We start from the raw sequence: 16,152 nt of genomic DNA, 5'->3' as shown, positions 1-16,152 counted from the left end.
TTGCTCTCCCCTGCCCCCTGCCCCCTGCCCCTGCTCCTACAGTCAATCCCCACCCTGTTGTCCATGCCCATGGGTCATTTATACATGTTCCTTAACTAGACCCTTCCCTTTCTTTCCCCCCTTAGGCTTTTCTATTTCTATTCCTTCCCTTTCAACCTGCTTTACAAAACACCAAGAGCCTAGATGTTTGGAAAGTTTTAATACAAAATAAGTTATTAATGAAACATTTGTATGTACAAGGCTCCTTGTCTCAGATGCAATGAGTTGTTTCCAATCCAGTAGAATGATGTGACTCAACACTGGCTTTAGATGATCACAGCCCAAGTATCACAAACCTGTATTTAAATTAAAAAGCTTAAATTGTTTTATCTCATATGGTTAAAAGTTGTAATCAGTAATGACATTTATGCTGCCTCTGAAGTTCCTCCATATCACAGGTGAAGTTTATAACTATGAAATAGGTTGGTGGTATAGTTATAAGAGGCTTTGCTTGAGTTCAGTCCTGCAGTCTCAACTGCCTGTGAAACCTGCAGTAGCAATGTCATCTTCAAGCTAAGATCAAGTCCTGGAGATGGGCTGATCAAATACCCTCACCCTCAGGAACCTGGTGACCAGATTATTCAAACTTGAGAGCTGGCAGCTTTTACAGCCTAGCAAGAAGGTGAGGTTCCTTCAACTTAACACAAGATTGAAACAGGCGTGTACCATACAAAGGTAGAAACTGCGTATTCACTACAGTCAACTCTGAAGCCCATTTAATTCTAGGACACCTTCCTTGGTATCCCTAACGATCAGTTAAGTACTTGAATGTAAAACTGGTTCCTGATTGCCTGACAGCCCTACAACTATGCTAAGGAATACTGTACTTAATTAATCTTGACACCACATCCATAGGTAATATCCTTGGTTTTCTGGTGGTCTAGCACGTTCCATCCCCATGATTACCCCTAGACCACTGTCCCTTTCACATATTGAATATTCCAAGTCCTTAAGGCTATTGTGTACCCATCTTCTGTAACTCACGCCTGTTTCTCATGCTTGACACCGCTTGCCCTCACTGGATCTTGAACCCAATGGTCCTGATTGTTTTCCTTTTAAGAGAAAGATGTCTAATGCCACATGAACTCCACAGCATTCCAAATGATCTACCTACCTTTCAAAATGGTGAACTCTGGAACAGGCTACTGAATACAATTTTGTCCTTCCCTCTCCTGTTTCTCATCTTGGCTGTGACTGCCTCCTGCCCAACAAGTCTCCCTGCCCGCCCAGCAGCCAGCATTGTCAATCGCGCTGCACCTACGCCTGCTAAGGCCTCCCACAGCACTCGCCTTCCAAACCTCCCCTCCCCTCGGCTTCGGTGCCACACACTAATGGTCAGGTCAGGAGACAGCTGCAGCTGGACACTACACAACCGGCAAGCCCTTGTTTCTCTTACTGGCCCACTCGTTCCCTCCAGCACTCAGTCTGGGGCTTTCCCAGTCTCGAGTCCCACAGTCCAGCTCAGTCCGCAGCACTGCGAACAGCTCCATTCATCTCACTGAGGAGGCAGAAACCAGGGCCATGGGACCTGTGTCCCTTCAATCCTCTTCCCTCTACCTCAACTCATTTCTCCAGACATACCCGCCCATGTGCCAAGGACTGGGAATAAAAATAAGGACCGAGTCCTTGCCCTCAAGAACAAAGAAACAGATAACTTGATAGGACTATGGCATCAAGAACAGTGGAAGCCCAAGGAGAGAGCCTGGCCAATTCTGTGTGAAGGATCAGGCCGCACCGATTACGTGGCATAAAGACGTGCTCAGTGATGGTCCTTGAGCCGAGTGGGAGAAGCCACAGGTATTCCAGACAAAGAGCGCAAGCAAGAGCATGGTGGCCTGAGAACTTGCACATGAGAGAATCTGCAAGCAGTTCTGGACGGCTGGAGCAGAGGGGTGCGTAAACCTGTGGTCAACAGGAAGTAGTGACAGCTTTTATGTAAATTTTCACTCACTGTGTCCCCTTCCACACAATCTGAAGGAAAACTGTTCCCCTACCAGGGCTCAAGTCTGGAGCCAGAAACAGTAGAGTTGCCGGAACCCCCAAGACCTGGGCTCCAATACCAGCTCTGCTTTTTCTCAGCAGTGCAGCTTTGGCCATATCGCCTCACTTATCTGAATCTATTTTAGTTCCAAACATTGGGAATAGCATCCACCTCTGACGAAATGAGATGATGTGCGTAGAATACTTGGTACACAGTTAAGTGCTCAGTAAATGTAGTTTCATTGCCCTCCTTGCTCACAATCCCACCCCTTCCGGTAGGTCTGGGCCATGATTCCTCGGTTACCTACTCACCCCCTGGCCCTCCATGAATCCTCCTCTAGTTACAAACACACTCAAACGTTCCTTCCTCTTTAGGGCTCAACTCCTTAGGAAAACTATTCAGTAGTTACTGTTTCTACTTCTTGGCTCTCTACTCACTCAAATTCCCAAAATTGAAATAAGATAGTGGCTACTTGACCCTATAACTCCACCAAAATCACCTATATGCGGTCACCAAATGTCTACAGTACTTCTATCTCCATGGTGAGCGTTGCTACCTTCCTTTTGGAAATGTCCGTGCCTTCCACCCTTCCCCTGTTCCCTGGCCTCTGCTCTTCCATCGCCATGAAGGCGCCACTTGTTCCCCTGCACCCAAATGCAGGCAATGCCCAAGAATACACGCCCAGCCTATTCTATGCGTCCTCCTCAGGCAGCGTCACCTCACCTCCTTTTAGCAACTGCGCAGAAGCAACCGACGGCTTACGCGATCCCTCACTCTCAGCTCCACCCCCACATCCTTAACTGCACCAGAACCTGGGTGTCTCACAGAAATGGCAAATTCAGCGCGTCCACAGACAAACTCCACAGCTGTCGGCACAAACCCCGTCTTCCACACGTGGCCCCAGGATTGCCCAGTCACCCAGCCTTGAAGCCTCGCATCTTCGGTTCCTCCACGCTGACACCCACAGCTACAGAATTTCATCATTCGCTTTCTAAGCCTCTCATATTCACCCCACACACACCGAACCCCCCCCCCCCCGCCCCCATTACTGCCTAAGTTCAAGCCCACCTCGCTTCTCCCACCAGGTACTGGGACAGCCTCCTAAGTGTTGTTTCTGACTCAAGACGGCTCATGTTTGAAGCCACTGTGTTGACTTTTCAGCAGATCATGGCTCTTCTCCCCCTCATGAGCCCAATGTTCCAGCTACACAGAACATGGCACTCTTCATATATGCTCCAAATTGTCTGCCTCCCTACCCGGTTCTTCTACCTGACGTCTGCCGCTTAAGTTCCTCCCCCAGTTCGTCATATCTACATGTCCGAATCCTATTCCACACTTGAAGGCCAAGGTTAAGTGCCTCCTCCAGGAAGCCTTCATCCACAAATGAGATCACCTCCTCTGAACTCCCATAGGCCCTCCCCTACAGCTCTCCAGGAGTACTGACTACCTGTTTTCTGTATTCTTCTCTTAATCACCAACTCTAGCCTTAAACTCTGGGAGAGAATGCATATTTTTGAATTTTAAAAAGTGCTCCATCCATTTTTTTAAAATAAATGAACAGAATTAAATAACTTACGGAAGAAACTTGATAAAGTGAAGTGTCAGATGGACCAGGAATAAGAACAATAACTCCTACAGGCAGACTGCATGTGAAGTGAGAGGGCCAAGACAGAACGTAAGCGCCCAGCAGGAAGCCACAGCGCTGGGCTTCCCTAAGTGCAGAGAGCTCACAGCCCCTGAGCTCCCCTCGCTCGGGACCCCAGAGCTGTAGCCATAGGTTGTTGCAAGAGATACTGGGTCCTACAGCAAGCTTAAGGCTTGCAAACCAGGGTGGCTCTATATCCACTTGTGTGTCCTGTTCCCTCACACCTGAGTTGTCACGTAGGGGCCAGACAGTAGGCCCTGGTCCTCTGTGAATGGCCTTTTGGGTCTTACATGTATGAAATAATCAGCCTCATCTCAGATCACTGTTGCCAATCAAACAAGAGGCAGTGCAGCCAGGCTTTCTAATTCAAGGCCAATGCACCTTCCACAACCCTGTGCTGCCTCTGTCCCTCCCCTTTTAGAAAACGACTGGCCTGTTAGTTGAACTGATTCATTACCTTCACTTTTCTATTCAAGTAAACTCCTCAAGAATAAACTACATTTTTAAAACATTTACCTGTTCCCAAGCTATTGCTTCTACTAGAACAGGGACCTGCCCTTACCACTGGGTCCCACGGGAGGCTTACCGGACAGCTCATGAGAAGACTGGAATTTTTTTCTGTCCCTTCAGTGACTGAAAATACAGGTGTGTGAGGACAGTGTGCACTGTGCTCATTCACGTTGACCTCTAAACAGGCACGAAGCTTCTGTTCTGTCAATTCTGGAGACTAAAACATAAAGAAGTTAAACTACAACCTAATCTTAGTTACCTCATAGTCAACAGGTTGAAAATCCTGATTCCTCATGATAACCAATGTATCTGTGTGACTTGATTCCTTGGACCTTTAAAAACACTCTTGGGCTCATGCTTGTACTAAAAAGATCTCTGAACCAATCCCCACCTAACTGCGTCTCCAGACAACCAGTGCTCCCCAGTCCTGCTGTAACACGTACTACCACTTACAGGACCAGGGACTCTCAGGGCCTCCCTCCCTTATGCTCCTGCCTCCCTCAGCCAAATGTATCCCCACCAAGATACATTTGGCCGGTGGAGGCAGTCTAAGAACCAAACAGATATGCTTGTCCTAGATCTGTTTGTGCTAATTAAACTTGCTACTGTAACTGAGTAATTTAATTACATATTATGTTAACCAATGAAATAAGAGAATGAAAACAAAGCTTTCTTTTTTGTGATAATAACTGGGATGTTTAGGAAATATTCAAAAAGATGAGTTGCTTAAAAAAAAAGGTTGAATTAAGTATAAGATAGGGAGGGAAAACCCTTAAGTTGTACACTCATTTTCTCAATTCTCTTCTCATAAACAAAACTGCAAACTAATAAGAGTGGTTTCTGTAAAAAAGAGTCAGCTTTCCTATCAGCAGAGCCCCGCTCAAAGACTGGCACATAAAGTTATGTGCTTGAAATTTCCTGTGTTTCATTTTTATAACTCACCACTTCTACCAACTGACAAACTTTCTGTCCCTGTCACGTCAGATAAGAGGGCTCCTTCTGTACCTTTAGATCACTGAAGCTTAAGTTCTGAGGGCAAGTGTGTCTTCATATACAGACAATTTCTAAGGATGTTTAACAAATGGCTCTTGGGAGGGAGCAGGGAACACCCTGATTGGTCGTGCCTGCCGGTTTCCATGCTGTGTATATTCTCACCAAGGCTGAGTTCAGGCTACCAAGGTGAACGAACATGAGTTGGGAAAAGATGTGCACAGCTGGCCCCAGCACCCCACCAAAGGTTCTTAAAGAAAGCAGGTATATGTGGAAAGAGGTGACACAAAACCTGTGTGTGAAACACTTACATGACATGGGATGTACAGGCCACACTGACACATGACCACACCGCTTGTTATTCTCAGGTTGTACCTAGAGGCAGAAGTGGGATCCCAGAGCTTCATGGCCAGCAGACCAGGATCCCTGAAACTTTCTAGACAACGAAAGTGGAGGGGAAATTCCATCCACTTTGGAGTGGAGGGTGGGAACCAATAATGCTGAAAAGGTTTGGAAAACTCTTACTTTGTACACACAGGACAGATGAGGGAGTTTGCTTCCCACTCAGTCAGTATGATGCTGAGACACTGTTCATCAAACTGCAGGCTCTTCTCATATTCACTGATGATGGACTGTTCTGCAAGGCAACAGGCAGTTGGAGCGCTTCGCCTGCTTCACCCGACCGTCCTGCCTCTAATGCTAAGCTTCACCTTCAGAGGCTTCAGCCACACAAGAGATACCAATCACTAGATATTTACTCTTTTGTGAGGCTCCTCTTGTTGGATTCCTCCGGTCCTATCTACCCTCAACTTGCTAAGGCACAAGAAGAAAACTTTCACACACATCTCCTGAGGTTATAAGAGCAGAGATGTAGAGTGACAGGGTCCCAGGGGCAGCTGGAGAACGATGAACTTACAGGGCACTTTTTTCTGATGCCAGCCCTCCCTGCTGAGTCTAAAGCAATCCCTTCCCCAATGTCCACATGTTCAGAATCTGTGTGCTCATTCATTTGGCAAACATGCAACAATACCTAGTATGTAGTAGGCAAGGGGTACAAAGATTAAAAAAGCTGGTCTCTGCTCTTGATGAGCTCAGTCTAAACTTTAGCTCAAGGGTCAGAAAACCACAGCCCACCGGCCATGGCCAGCCCACCTTCAGTTTTTTAAATAAAGTCATATTGGAACATAGCCTTGGTCGTTTGTTTATGTATTGTCTGTGATTGTTTCCACACAACAGCAGAATTGGGTAGTTCCAATGGAGACTGAGCCCTAAAGCCTAAAGTGTTTACTATCTGGACCTTCACAGAAAGTCTGCCAATCTCTGTTCTAGAGTGTTCCTTATGACTGACTATGATAGAACACAGTAAATCAGTTATCACTTCAGATTTTTTAGTTAAACATACCCCAAAAGAAATATTTAGTGAATCTTTATGTTTCACCACTAAGATAGGTTTTATAGGTGAGGGTGAAGGGCACATTGATTAAAAAAAGATTACTAAAAGGAAAAAATCTACAGTCTAACTGGTGTCAACACTACTAATCATAACAATTAACACTTGCATAGCACTTACAATTTGTCAAGTGCTATTTTAAGTCCTTTACATATATAAACTTATTCACTATCATTACCGTTATTTTAAAGAAACTGAGGCACGGGTAGATTAAGTGCTGTGCCCACTGCCACACCAGTTAAAACGCTAAAGCTAAGAAGTGGACCTCAACAGCCTAGCTCAAGAGTCACAGTCTTGCATCCTCATAGTAATGGTTTTCATTTGTTGAAAGCCTTCTGGATACCAAGCACTTCTCTAAGTCTTCTACACATATTATTTAAGCCTACAAACAAACCTAGAGGGTAGGTCTATTACAGCTATTGTACAGATGAGAAAAACTAAGCCTAGTCAAGATAGGGGTATATGGAATAAATGAATTATATCAGGTGCTGAATTATGCACTCTACGGTGCTAGGGATGCCTCAACGAGTGACTGCTCACAAGACCCTGGGGAGTCAGTGAAGAATGGAGAAGGCACCTAAATTAGGTAGCGCAAGAGATCTGATCATGCACTGTATCCTGCAAGGTGACAGGATTATTATTAATCTATTAATAGACAGGTACTGTAGGATAGTAGAATAAACATGGGAATTAGATTCACATATTGATTTTGCTTCCCAACTCCACCACTACCTGTGTAGGACACGACTCTCTTCTTCTCCTATTACCTTGCAGGATATCATAAAGAGAAAATAAGCATGGAATGAGAAGTCTGAGCACAAAGCCTAGCATATTTAAGACTCATTACTAGGAAGCCAGTCAGCCAAGTCTTCAGAGTAAAAGCAGAGACTTCTGCACACTTGACTGCAAATGGAACTAGAAGATGGGAAGTTAAGAGCTGATTCTACTTAGAATAAAGATCAGCATGAGAGTAGCTAGATACAGGCAGGAAAGACCACCTTTAGGGGTCACCTTGGTCAAGCAGCTCCCGTTGGATTTCCTCCAGCTCAGCCAAGTCCATCAGCTCCTCCCACTGCAAGAAAAAGTGGAGCCATCAGAAGTTTGAGGTTATAATCAGCTGACCAGCTCAATGATTCATACCTGGATGCTGGCTTGAAGAACTGAGATTTGCCTGAGGAAATCAGTCAGTCCAGTCCTTTTGTAGACTCAGCTGACAATGGGGTAATGTGATCATGCTGAGAAGTCATCAACAAATAATTAAACCACTCGGCACCAAATAATGGCACTTAACTGGGGGAAGATGGTATAGGGGAGCAGCTAAGTATTTGGTTCTGCTAAAGCTGTGTGATAGCTAGAAAGTTCCTAACCTCTGTAAACCTCAGTTTGGGCTTCTGTAAAGTGGGAATAAAACCTGGCTGAGAAGGTTACTGTGAATACTAATTGTGATTATATAGCACAAACACCTGGCAGACTGTAGGACCCACAGAAGGTACTGAACAATGTATCGTTATTATAGAGCTTCAATGTTTCCAAAGCAGTTTCCCCGCATGTTTTCTTATAATATTACTCACAACACTGACATTATTGTCTTCATTTCATAAATGTAAAAACTAAAGGTGAAAGAGGCCATAGGGAGTTAAGAAGCAATAGGAAAACCAGGATCTGAATTCCAGAGCTCCTGACTGCCAAGGCAGTGCTCTTCCTGACACACAGTACATGGTTTCCTGTCCACACTCAGCTCCCAATTCCGACTGAGATTAGAATCAAAAAGCTCCTGGAGAGCCTTTTAAAAAGAAAGGTTCCTAGCCCATGCCTACCGGATCAGAACTTCCAGGTGTGTAGCCACGACATGAGATTACTTTCTTTTTAGTTTCATAAGTGAATATAATGCAATGATGCAGCAGGTCGACAGCCTGGTATTTAGGAACCATTAATCTAAGAGAGTCTAACATTAAAGGTCAGAATCCTGATTGTGGGCTTGAGGGTTTGTGAGTTTAGAGGACTTGGGGAAATAGGTGCTCTTGGTGCTGTAGCACCCTCCCTGAAAACACATATCATAGCCTGACCTGAGCCAGGGCCTCTGGACAGCTTTCCATGGACTGCAAAGCATTCCACTCTTCCTCCATCAACTCCTGTACTAGAAGGGTGCTCTGAGCGCTCCCTGGCATATTGCCTCCAGCCTGGCGGTACTTGTCCAGGAGCCTGTCCCGGCTGTTTCTCATTCTCTCCAGGCATCCCTTGGAAAAAGGAGAAAGATGGGAAGGGGAGGGGGTGGGGGAGAGGGTGGAATGTAGGGTGGGGAAGAGGGGAAGGCAATTCCATTAAAATAAAATTTAAAAACTCTTAGTTGTTAAAACATTAAAGAAAATTTATAGACACAAATTATCAACTATAATCCTATTGTTAATTTTGCACTCCCCCCAGTCCTTATCCACATGTAGACAGATGAAATTACAATGCTTTGTTCCTATATTTCCAGATCACCATGTTTCATGTTCTGTCTTCAATGCCAGCTTCCTTAATGGCCTATTGCAGGACATTTAGGTACTTGCATATTCTTGCTGCTCTAGATGTGGCTACAGTAGCCACCTTCCTGTACAAGTTTCTCAACTTGGGCAATTTTGTCCCCCAAGGGGCATCTGGCAATGCCTGGAGACATGTTTGGTTGTCATAACTCTTGCTGCAGGGCTACGGGCATATAGTGGCACAGGCCAGGGATTCTGTGATAGGTCATTTTTACTCTTTTTGCTATTTTGCCATTTTTGCTTTTTACTCCAGTGGCAGGTTATTTTTGCTCACTTATCCCAGCAACCTTGAGCCCCCTTTGCTAGCTCACCCTGGCTGTTATCTCTACCCCAGGTGCACCAAGTGTTTATCAGCTGAAGCCCCTTCTAAATTAGAAAGTGTGTATGTGTAGTTTCTCTAGCCCGCCGCTATTATCTGGCAGCTCCAAGGACATGAGTCTAGTTTTTTGCCTTTAAAAACCTTTTAGTCTGTAAGGCGGGGCTTCTGAAGGTGAGAAGACCCGTCCCTGGCCAGGTAAATAAACGCCACAAATTTGTTTCTAAATTGCCTCGTGTCCTCTTTGCTCGTAAATGCTCTATAACAATTCTGCTAAACGTAGTACAATGCACAGGGCAGCTCCCCACACCAACGAATTATCTTCCTCAAAATGTCACTAGCCAAACAGAGAAACCCTGATGTCAACAGTCATTTGTAACATCAGATTATATTCCTGGGATACATCCACTATTTATGGGATTCCTCTCGTCCTACGCAATATTACAGGAACCATGCTGTGTTCAGACTAGGTCAGAACTGAGCTGAGGTACAACTTTGCTAAGACTCAGTAGCTGCAGCTCTTCCGAACAGACGCTTTCTCTTGAATAGAAATAATTTCTCTTGCATGAGATACGTATACAGTATACAAAGTGCCTTTCTCGGTGCGCACCTACCCAACAACAGCCGGTGTTGTTATCGTAGAGTGTAGAGGGGCCGCCACTTCAAATGTAAAACACATCCAAATCCGAAAATAGTGGCCTGGGGATGGGCCACGCCCAGGGTCCAGAAACTCCAGCAGACGGCTGGGCGGCGGCCAAGACCCACATCTACAGGTGGGAGGCCTGAGCACCACGTCCACCTCCACAGGTCAGGCACTCCCGGCACCTACCTCACCCGGCTGGGCTGAGGTGAAGGCACTGAAGAAAGCGGTTTCTAGACGGATTAGGGGAATAACGACGGCTCAGCCAAGGCTTTCCTCACCTGCCTGAACGCCTCTTTCCACGGAGGTGAACCCACCGATTTGTACAGCGAGCGGTGGGGAGATTCCGATTGCTTTGCCATCGCCTCCTCTCCGCGGGAGTCATCATCAGAAGTTCCCGCCCCCTACAGGCGCGCAGAACCCTGGGAGTCGTAGTTTCTGGTCTTACTGACCGTTCTACACCGCAGGGAATTGTGGGAGATATTGTTTTCCGGGCAACCCAAAGAAGAGACAGGTTTGTGCAGCGTGGCTGCACTAGTGACATTTGTGGGGTTAAGATTTTATTTATTTATTTTTTAGAGAAAGGGGAAGGGAGGGAAGAAGAAAGAGAGGAAGAGAAAGGTCAATGTGCCAGACAGTGATCGGTTGCCTCTAGCACGCCCCCAACTGGGAAACCAGCTAGCTTTTTGGTCCGCCGGCCGGCGCTCAGTCCACTGAGCCACACCAGCCAGGACAGAGGGACATAATTCTTGAGCGAAGGTTTTGGATGCCTAGGTTTACCTATGTGGAGGTGTCCAATAAGCAGTCACATACACAGAGTTTAGGTTACTACCCACGTTGTAGACTTTCCGCGGCATCAAAACTTGAAGCAGGGACCAGCCTGTTGACTTTCTCGTCCCGCCCCCTTTGAATTCAGAAACAATGTTTGGCGATTGGCTTTCCACTAGCGCAGCCACTTCCTGATGGGCGGGCCTCACCTTCGCCAGCCTCCTGCTTCCGGGCTGCCTGCTCGATGATTAGCCAAAGCAGTGGGCGGCTGGCCGCAGATTGGCTGCACTCGGCGGCGGGTCGAGCAATTGGAATGAGCAAAGCAGTTCGGCCAAGATGGCGGCCGCTGTGGGGCCCTCAGGTGACGGCGAACTGTGGCAGACCTGGCTTCCTAACCACGCCGTTTTCTTGCGGCTCAGGGAGGGACTGAAAAACCAGAGCCCAGCCGAGGCTGGGAAAGCGGCTTCTTTGTCACTGTCTTCGCCGCCGCCGCCACAGTTGCTGACGAGAAACCTGGTCTTCGGCCTCGGCGGAGAACTCTTCCTGTGGGACGGGGAAGGCAGCTCCTTCTTAGTGGTTCGCCTTCGGGGCCTCAGCGGCGCGGCTGAGGAGCCCTACCTCTCCCAGTACCAGGTACGGCTAGGCAAATCTCGTAAATGACCTCCAGCTGGGATCTGAACTGGTTTCTTATTTTTTTAATTTATTTACTGATTTTGAGAGAGAGAGAAAAAAACACCGATTTGTGTCGAAGCATTCGTTGGTTGATTCTTGTATTTGCCCAGACCCCCATCTAACTGCAACCGTGGCGTGTGGGGACAACTGAACTATCCGGCCAGTAGTTTTTTATTTTTTAATTTTTCCTCTCCATCCTGGCTCCTTTTCACTTCGAGTGGAAAAGTCTTTCTCCTTTCTTATTTTCATTCCGTTCTAGCATAGCTACATAACCCTTTGTAGCCTCTTTGCTCACCCCAGCACTGTGCCAGACAGTTATAGGAACTCATGCTCTCAAGTTGCTTAGTTCTTGGGGTCTGGGAGGAAGGGAAGGACCAGGGAATACTCCGTAACCTCAATTACGCAAGTGCTCTGGGGAAAAACAAAGCAGGGTAAGGGGATAGAGGGTGTGCATGCAGGTGCTATTTTTAGTGGGTTGGTTCTGAGAAACCTCATTCATGATGTGACGCTCAAAAATAATAGAGATCAGCCTACCTTTCTCTTGGGGTTGTTAGGAGCATCAAATCAGGTAATAGAATTGAAAATACTAAGTTTTGTGCCTGACATAGGGGAGAAATCCCCTGTAAATTCTTTCATTACCTTTTAGAAAATGAAACGGATTTTTGTTTGTTTTTGATATGTCAACAGCATGAGAAAGAAAGTGGGTGTGATCAGAAAGTATTCCTACTTGCTGTAATCAGACATTGTTATCTGGAAATGTTTATATTTGTAATAAACTGATTCTCTTCTTTTAAAGGTTAAAAACTAAAAATCTTGTCACCCATTCTAACGCAAGCCATCTATTGTGTGACGTTGCCCAATTCTTGTTGATGAGAAATGATTTGAAATTATAGAGGTGCTAGATATATTTTTGCAGTTTTCAAAACAGGTCACAAGTCTACAATCTACTTTAAAATTTCAGCTTACAAGAATAATTTACAAGATACTCAGCACACAGTATTCCACTAAAACCCTACATGGCTGTACAGCAAAGGGTTATGTGGCCATGCTAGAGCGGAATGAAAATAAGATATTTTCAAAATATTTTTTGTCTGCTTTTCTAGACAGTAAACACCAAGGCAAGGATCTGTCTGCATTGTTATTTAGGTACCTACAGGATTTCACTGAGTGCCTGGAACATATAAGCTCTCAATAAATATTGGTGACTGTCTGAATGACCCTCAGTTCTCTAGCATATCAGAAGCTCAGAGATAGGCAAGAAAGCAGCTTGGTATGAGTTGCAACTTTAAACTTTTTATAAAGTATGTTTTATTATGTTGTTACAGTTGTCCCAGTTTTTTTCCCTTTGCCCCCCTCCGCCCAGTAACCCCCTTCCCTCCAGCAACCCCACCCCCCGTAGTTCATGTCCATGGGTCGTGCATATAAGTTCTTTGGTTTCACACTTTCCTATATTATTCTTAACATCCCCTGTCTATTTTGTACCAATCAATTATGCTTCTTAGTCCCTGCACCTTTTCCCCATTCCTCCCTCTTCCCCCTCCCAGCTGATAACCCTCCAAATGCTCCCTGTACCTATGATTCTGTTCTGTTCTGGTTTGCTTAGTTGGATTTTGTTCTTATTTTTTAGATTCAGTTGTTGATAGTTGTGACTTGTTGTCATTTTAATGTTCATAATTTTTTTCTTCTTTTTCTTAAGTAAGTCCCTTTGACATTTTATATAATAAGGGCTTGATGATGATGGATTCCTTTAGCTTTACCTTGTCTGGGAAGCACTTTATCTGCCCTTCCATTCTAAATGATAGCTTTGCTGGATAGAGTAATCTTGGTTGTAGGTCCTTGCTTTCCATCACCTTGAATACTTCTTGTCAGTCCTTTCTTGCCTGAAAAGTTTCTTTTGAGAAATCAGCGGATAGTCTTTTTTTTTTTTTTTTTTTTTTTTAACAACTGATAGTCTTATAGGGACACTTTGTAGGTAACTGTGCTTTTGCTGCTTTTAAGATTCTGTCTTTGTCTTTAATTTTTGGCATTTTAATTATGATGTGTCTTGGTGTGGTCCTCTTTGGGTCTATCTTGTTTGGGACACTCTGCGCTTCCTGGACTTGTATGTCTATGTCCTTCACCAAATTAGGAAAGTTTTCTTCCATTATTTTTTCAAATAAGTTTTCAATTTCTTGCTCTTCCTTTTCTGCTTCTGGCACCCCTATGATTCAGATGTTGGTTGGTTTAAAGTTGTCCCAAAGGTTCCTAAGCCTCCTCATTTTTTTTGCATTCTTGTTTCTTATTTCTGTTCTAGTTGAATGTTTTACTTTTTCCTTATGTTTCAAATCATTGATCTGAATCCTGGCTTCCTTCCCTTCACTGTTGATTCCCTGTATGTTTTTCATTATTTCATTTTGTATAACCTTCACTTCTTCCTTTATTTTGTGGCCAAACGCAGTCATTTCTGAGCATCCTGATAACCAGTGTTTTGAACTGTGCATCTGATAGGTTGGCTATCTCCATTTTGTTTAGTTCTTTTTCTGGGGTTTTGTCCTGTTCTTTCATTTGGGCCATGTTCTTTGTCTCCTCAATTTGGAAGCCTCCCTGCGTTTGTTTCTGTGTATTGGGGAGAGCTGCTTTGATTCTATGTCTTTGTAGTGTGGCCTAATGTAGTAGGTGTCCCATAGGGTCCAGTGGCACAGCCTCCCCTATCACCCAAGCTGGGTACTTAGGGTGTGCCTTTCATGGGGGCTGAGTACACCCTCCTTTTATAGTTGAGCCTTGATTGTTGTTGGCATATCAATGGGAGGGATTTACCCAGGCCAGTCAGCTGCAAGGACTGCCTGTGTGTGCTGACCATGAACCTCAGCCCTCCATGGAGGATCAGCTGTGCAGAGGCAGGGTGGTGGTGTTTTGCCTGGGGCCATCCTGTCTGAGCTAGAAAGCCATCTGAGATGGCTGCTACTTGGGCTGGGCTTGGAGATTCCCAGGTGAAGCCAGGCGGTGAATCTAGGCTGGCTGGTGCTAGTGCTGGGCCTGGGGCTCACTGAGGCCAGCTGTTGCTTGTTTGATAGGATTTAGGACCTTGTGAGGCAGGAGCCAAGACCAGTGGTTCGTATGGAAAAGCAGCTTGGGTGGCCTGTAATTTGGGTGGGGGGTGGATTCCCTGGGGGTCTCTAAGGCAGGTCAAACAGGTTAGCCAGGTTAACCCTTTGAGTGCCATGCGTAATTCAAAATTTGAATCAACATGAGAAAAACTTATATCAATATATAACCTGAGGTACAAAAAAGGAGAACAAAACATAAAATACGAATTATTCCATTTTTATTTACATTTATAGCCATCGTAAAAAGAGTCGCTGGGAGTGACGCTGGCACTTTTGGGAAAATTCGTCAGCGTTGCTCACAGCAACGTTGGCATTCAAAGGGTTAATGGAGTCTCAGCTATGGCACCAGCTTAAGGGCTCTGTGGGCAGAGGCTTTAGAAAAGAGACAATGGCCTCTGCTCACCTTGATGCCAGACACCTCAGTGCCTCCCCGTATGCCACTGGTGCCTTCCAAGCTGCTACCCCGGTGCTGGAGCTCAGAGGGAGTGCATCTGAGTGGGTGAGTCCATGTGTGGGTTCTTTAAGAGGAAGTGCTTGGGGCTCCAGCAGCTTCTTCCACCGATTCAGTCCCTGCTGGTTTTTGCAGCGAGAAGTTATGGGGACTTATCTTCCTGGCACTGGAACTCTGAGCCTGGTGTGAGGCTGGGACTCCTCGTTCCTGAGATATCCCTCCTGAATTTTTATCCACCGCATGTGGGTGTGGGATCTGCATGTGGGTGTGGGATCTGCCTGTTCTGTGTCTGCACCCCTCCTCCCCGTCTGGATGGATGTGGTTTCTTTCATTTCATAGTAGTCAGACTTCCATTTAGCTCTGTTTCTGACAGTTATGGTGGATGGTTGTTCTGTATTTTAGTTGTAATTTTGATGTGGCTGTGGGAAGATGCGAGCCATATCTGCCTACACCACCATCCTGACTGGATCCCCGCAACTTGTAATGTTAACAAAAGCATGAGAAACAAAACAAGCAAAAATAACCTCTAAATACTGTGATTATCACAAGTGATTTAAGATCATTGAATTGTATGTATAGCATAAGAAAGGTGGCCTCTGGTTGATTTGAGATAGACTATCAAAATCAAGTAGAAGATGAGGTTGAGAAGGTAGGCAAAAAAGAGAAAGAACCACTGACAGGAGGAAAAAACAATTTGATTAGAATCAGCAAAGGGCAACTAAAAAAAACAAAAAATAGGCTTATAGACATCAGTAACAATTAATAGAAATCTTACATTCAGAATGACTTGTCTAAAAGGATTTTGGCTTAGTGTGATTCTCCATACATAAGAATAAGCAATACATTTGCAATTTCATAGTTTATTACTGAAAGTACAAAGACAAGAAAATGGGAACGCCACATGGTCACAAGAGAAGAAATAGGAAGGAGTGAATATTTTTTAAAGATTTTATTTATTTACTTTTAGAGAGAGGGGAAGGGAGGGACAACAAGAGGGAGAGAAACATTAATGTGCGAGAGATACATGAATTAGTTGCCTCTCACTCGCCCCCAACTGGGGACCTGGCCTGCCACCCAGG

The 16,152-nt window shown here is 45.2% G+C and overlaps 2 protein-coding genes across 6 annotated transcripts in view; one reads left to right on the top strand and one right to left on the bottom strand.

The window, feature by feature from the left end:
• Positions 1-182: 182 nt before the first annotated feature.
• On the bottom strand, positions 183-10,503 carry RPAIN (RPA interacting protein). Of its 5 annotated transcripts, none has more exons than XM_090292263.1 (8): positions 10,414-10,487; positions 10,071-10,329; positions 8,682-8,852; positions 7,627-7,687; positions 5,691-5,802; positions 5,477-5,540; positions 4,252-4,392; positions 183-335 (listed from the first exon to the last, which is right to left on the bottom strand). In XM_090292263.1, exons 3-8 carry the CDS (start codon positions 8,835-8,837, stop codon positions 306-308), a joined length of 564 nt encoding a protein of 187 aa, XP_090148389.1. In that variant the 5' UTR covers positions 8,838-8,852; positions 10,071-10,329; positions 10,414-10,487; the 3' UTR covers positions 183-305. The 5 variants fall into 5 exon arrangements, with proteins under 5 accessions (XP_090148389.1, XP_090148390.1, XP_090148387.1 ...); XM_090292264.1 differs by having other exon boundaries at positions 10,286-10,329; XM_090292261.1 differs by lacking the exon at positions 10,071-10,329 and having other exon boundaries at positions 10,378-10,503.
• Positions 10,504-11,168: 665 nt separating this feature from the next.
• The window catches only part of NUP88 (nucleoporin 88), a 36,258-nt gene continuing 31,274 nt past the window's right edge, over positions 11,169-16,152 (top strand). The window contains exon 1 of the mRNA XM_090292722.1: positions 11,169-11,497. Within this exon, the coding sequence (XP_090148848.1) occupies positions 11,201-11,497 (297 nt within the window). The 5' untranslated portion in view covers positions 11,169-11,200. The remainder of the gene's footprint in view (positions 11,498-16,152) is intronic.

Source organism: Furipterus horrens, unplaced genomic scaffold (genome assembly GCF_987537825.1).
Source record: "Furipterus horrens unplaced genomic scaffold, mFurHor1.1.pri manual_scaffold_11, whole genome shotgun sequence".
In the NCBI taxonomy this organism is placed as follows: domain Eukaryota; kingdom Metazoa; phylum Chordata; class Mammalia; order Chiroptera; family Furipteridae; genus Furipterus; species Furipterus horrens.
Note: the sequence above shows the minus strand (reverse complement) of the source record. Positions and strands in the feature narration are given on the sequence as shown.